Raw genomic sequence first — 4735 nt, forward strand, 5'->3', positions numbered from 1 at the left:
CTGAGCTCATCAGCAGAAGTGATGGCATCGCCGAGGTCCAGCAGCAAACCCAGTAGCAGCAACATTTACCAGTAGGGGTTCTGAGGATGAAGAACCCCCGTCAAGCTGCACCGCCGTGCCTACCTCCATCTGCTAAATCCTCGAGTGGACAGCAAATGGAGGAAGGCAAATGGGAGAATGGGGAAGAGCAAGATCCCACCAAACTCTCGGCCGGCAGACCCCTCCTTCAGTCCTCTCAACAACACTTGGGAGAGAGGGGAATGGAAGGAAGGAGGGGACTCCGGAGCTGCTGCTGGAGGCGTCGAAGAGCTATGCCTTCCATGCTCCCAACACGTCTCAGCTCCCCCGAGCTGTGACGTGCCTTCAATCCGACTCAGCAACACTGGGGAATGAAGGAACAGGCCATGCCCGCACCTCTTGCATGACTTGCAGACGGCGGAGCCATCTGCTCAGGAGGTTGTCTTGGGGAGAAGTCCCCTAGATCTATCGGGAACCATGGAGGCGTTGAGGAGTTCATGGCTAGTTGGGGAAGAAGAAACCCTAGCTGCTTCGCCTTTTATAGGCCGACTGACGAGGAGGATGGCCAGAGGTTCCCCAAGGGACCATGGAAACATCCATCGGTCCGACGACTGCGCCCTAACCCGCTGTCCTAATCCCACGGCGGCCTCGGCCTGCACCAAGGGGAATCGTGGCAAGCGGAGAAGGAATCCTCGCACCCACGTGTCCGTACCAATAGGACCAGGGGATGTGCATGGGCTCCACACCACCCGGCAAGTCTCTCCAAGTTCAGCGGTTATGGTGGCGTGTCCCTCGACTCGTCGCTGAACCTTGCTGCCAACACTGTCAAAACCGCCTAGGCGGGGCACGCAAGATGACAAAAGCGGTGCAGGCCATGGAAAAGACACGATGCACCTGAAAATAGACAAGGCAAGTATCTGAAGGGGGAGGCAGAACTGCACTCCCTAAAAGTTCAAGTACAAGCGCACGACGGTGCTGAAGACACAAAGAGCAAAAGAAGAAAAAAAAGCTAGAAAGATGGGGCCCTATTGGCTGGCTCTGGAGGAAGCGTCCGACTCGTCCCCTGCGGGTTGGTCAGGAGCAGCAGGACCCCCACTCGCAGCCGCCAGCGGGTCCCTCTCGGCGACCGAGGTGAACATGCCCACCACCACCGCTACCAGGTAGTGTGCCATGTTTCGAGCCTCCACCTCGTCTCCGGGGACGACACCGTCCAGCACCCTCTCCAGCGGTATGCCCGGGACCTGGATTCACAGGCTGGCCAGGGCAAACTCCGCCACCTCTGTGGCACCCTCTCCCGAAGGTGGGTGTCTAGCGACTCCAGCGACTCTGTCAGGGCTGATAGCTGGGGCACGAGCCGGTGTGGGACCGTCACCTTGAACTCCCCGAGCAGGGGGTGATCGAGGTTGCCCAGGCCAACGTCCCTCCACGCATTCCCGTAGCATGTCAACAGGATTCGTAAGGTATGAAAGGCCTCCTGCATACGCTACCGGAGACCTTCAACTTCCTCTCCATCTCCGGTGGTCGGGGCTTGCCGCAGCTCACACGCCAGATGGTCACCGCGGGCCTGCGCTTCCATCGCGCGTGCCTCCGCGATTAATGCTCACTCCTCTGCCTCTGCCGCCTGGGTGGCCGTCGCCAATACGCGCTGGTTGGCCTCCTGTAGCTGAAGAGCAAGGGCCTCCCGCGCTGCTTGGAGCTCGGCCTTGAAGGCGGTGCAGGTGTCGCGAACCTTGTTCGCCGCATCGAGGAGGGGAGCGGCCACTTGCTCGACCACCTCCCTCTGGGCGGCCAGCACGCGGGCGCTGGTTGCTGCGGCGGTCGCCGCCTCCAAGCTCACACGCTCCTCCCGCTGATGAAGTTCCTCCTCCCGGCGGGCAAGGGCCGACTCCAGGTCGGCAACCGCCGCCAAGCGCTGCTAAACGCTCTGCTCCTCCTCGTCGAGGTGGGCTTCCCGATCCTGGATCACCCACTGCGCCTCGCGCAGCTGCTCTGCCTAGGCGTCCAGGTTGTGCTAGCAAGCGAGCTCCGTGTCTGCGCTATGCTCCATAGCCGCCAGGGACACCTCCCACCGGGCGAGGTCGTGTGCCAGTAGCTGCAACTGCTCATCACGGCATCGCAGGCCCACCTCCAAGACGCGCAACGCCCACAGGCGTGGGGGCTCGTCACCGAGGATGGAGGCGGTGCAAATCACCATCGCCGCCTCCAGCACCTCTTGCACTCTCGAGAGAGGCACGGTGGCCGGAGGCTCGCTCTTGGGCAGCCGACCCGTCGAAGAGACTGGCAAGGGCTCTGCCACTTCCATGGGGGCCGTGCGTGCGCCCATGATGCCGTCGCCACCAGACATTACGGTCCTGGCCGGCCTGGCCTCCTCCCCGAAGTTTGGTGGCAGGGGAGGGGTGATCACAGCGCCTTCCGGAGGTGCCGCCGACGAATGGGATGGTCCGGCGATCGCCACGGGGCGTGCTGACCCTTGGCGCCCCCCGGAGGTGCCGGAGGGCATCGCCGGTGAAGCTTTGCCTCCCGACGACGCGTTTCGACGCCCCCCGGAGGTGCCGGAGGGTGTCGCCGGTGAAGCTTTGCCTCCCAATGGCTCGTCTTGGCGTCCCGCACTCCTACACGCTGAACAAAGAATTGAAAGATTAGAACTCAAACAACAAGGATCCATGGGGGTGGCGCGCCTTGCGCAAAACCCTAATCTCGAGCTTGGAAGCTGCCACCGGAGACAAATCCGCTTCGGCGACAAGGGGTGGCTGGAGGATGCACCGGCACCCCTCGTGGTCGAGCATCCCTGCCCCGCGTCTCTCGGAGGCGGCGGCGGAGACCTCGGCGATGACGACGACAAAGGGATGTCCACCACAGGGGAGAGCGACCACGCACGCTTCCCCTGCGGGTCCGATGCAGCCTCCAGGTCGCGGACGGGACGGTGCCCCAATAGGCTGGCAGGAACATCGGGCGCCGCCGCGATCACCTCGCCATGGCCTGGAGCTCCGGCCGCCACCCCCCGTGCGGCGGCGGAGGCATGCCCCTGAGTGTCGACCAAAGGCATCTCCCCGAGGACAACGTGTCGCGAGTCATCCTCGCCGAGGGGCTTTACCTCCACTGGAAGGAGTGCCGCGGCGAGGTCCTCCTCCTCTGTTGCTCCTTCAGTAGCTGGGCCAAGATGTTGTGCCCGTGGTTGCCCTTTGTGCCACGCACAAGGCGGTAGTCGTCCCCGTCGCCGGTGTAGAACCACACCGGACGAAGGTGGGCTTGGAGTGGGGCTAGCCAGCGGCAGAAGAAATTGAGCGTCACCATCGCCAATGGGAGCCTGGCCTGGCGAAGATGGGCAATCCGAGCTAGAACAGGGTTCCACCCCGCCCCAGTTCTGGCTCATCCCTCCAGACTGGGATGGGCACCGGCGGCTCGGCGGGGATATGGAGGTGGTCCGAGTCCTGGTCGACCTCTGTATACAGCCACTGGCGCTCCCAGTTCTCCCACTTGCCCTTCACGGCGAAGTGGAAGAAGCTCTCGCACCACCCCTGGTGACTCCGGAGGTAACACCCGCCCACCGTCTGGCTCTGCACCGCCACGCCAGGGCCTGGCGCGACAGGCGACGAGCAGTAGAGCTGGAAGAAGTACAGGAGCAGCTCCACTGACGGGGCCACCCCGATGAACATCTCGCACGCGTGTGCGAAGATCGCCAAGGTCATCACGGCGTGGGGGGAGGTGCACCAGATGAATGGCGTACGCCTCCAGCACCTCGATGAAGAAGGGAGAGAAGGGTGGCACCAGGCCGACGATGAGAAAGGGGAGGAAGGTGACGATATTCCAAAAGTGCCGTGGGGCCGGGAAGGACGTTTCGGCCCACAGGAAAGTGTTCCCCGCGACAAGCCCAAGCGCTCGCGCCACTTCGTCCTCATCCACGGATGAGGGCGCGAAGTCAAGGACGCGGGTGCCAGAAGCCTGGGGACGAGGGCTCGCCATGGTCAAGGCTTTCTGGTGGCGAGAGGAAGAAGAAGGAAGAGGCAACAAGGAGGGCTTGCTAGAAGGAACACAGATGGGCAGACGTGCCCCGCGGCGCCCCCGCCCCTGAAAATATATACCTAATGGAAAGGGGAGGGGCGCGTCGCTCTAGATTCGCGAAATTCCCGTGATACGCTGGCTGCAGCCATCAAGGAAAGGTGACACGATCCCCGAGGTAGCCGCCCAATGTGGCAAGATGGGAGAGGGGCAGTAACTCTTGGCCCCATGACCGAATCGTCGCTTCAAATTCGGGCGTGGTCCCGGGGGCTGCTGTTAGCACCACAGGAACGGGGTCCCCATTCTGCTTGACGAAACTACAAGAGGCCCATGGAAAGACCCAGGTACGGCCCACCTCCGGCCGTGGGCTGCCTCTGCTACTCGAGTTCCTGGCGGGGCCCAGGAGCCGGAGGAGGACAAACCAGGCGGTCCCTTAGCCAAGAAGGAACCGCCAGGTCACGTCTACCGCGCCGACGCTGCAGTAACTCTGCGGCACTCATTGTAGCGCGTCCTCCCCATAAAAACATCATGATTACGGGAGGCATGGGTACTGACGGCATCTCGAACAGAGGGGGAGATGGGAGGAGCCCCTCCTCCCACCTCTGTCCCATTGAACGGTGATGGACGGTGGGGGTGGACCCACCGTCTGCGCCGACCATCCCCCCGAGCCAGGCCTCGGAGTTCGCTGGGGACCTCGGGACCCCTCGGGAGGCAGCCA

General features: G+C 63.0%; 1 protein-coding gene across 1 annotated transcript; it reads left to right on the forward strand.

Annotated features, from left to right (window-relative positions):
* The first annotated feature begins 2189 nt into the window (after positions 1–2189).
* Positions 2190–3047, forward strand: LOC120655382. Its single transcript, XM_039933154.1, has one exon. It carries the CDS (start codon positions 2190–2192, stop codon positions 3045–3047), a length of 858 nt encoding a protein of 285 aa, XP_039789088.1.
* The last annotated feature ends 1688 nt before the right edge of the window (positions 3048–4735 follow it).

Source organism: Panicum virgatum, chromosome 1K (assembly GCF_016808335.1).
Source record: "Panicum virgatum strain AP13 chromosome 1K, P.virgatum_v5, whole genome shotgun sequence".
Lineage (NCBI taxonomy): Eukaryota > Viridiplantae > Streptophyta > Magnoliopsida > Poales > Poaceae > Panicum > Panicum virgatum.

Excerpts from the sequence above, each read along its gene's own strand:
- LOC120655382 (XM_039933154.1), top strand. The coding sequence starts at position 2,190 with ATGGAGGCGGTGCAAATCACCATCGCCGCCTCCAGCACCTCTTGCACT.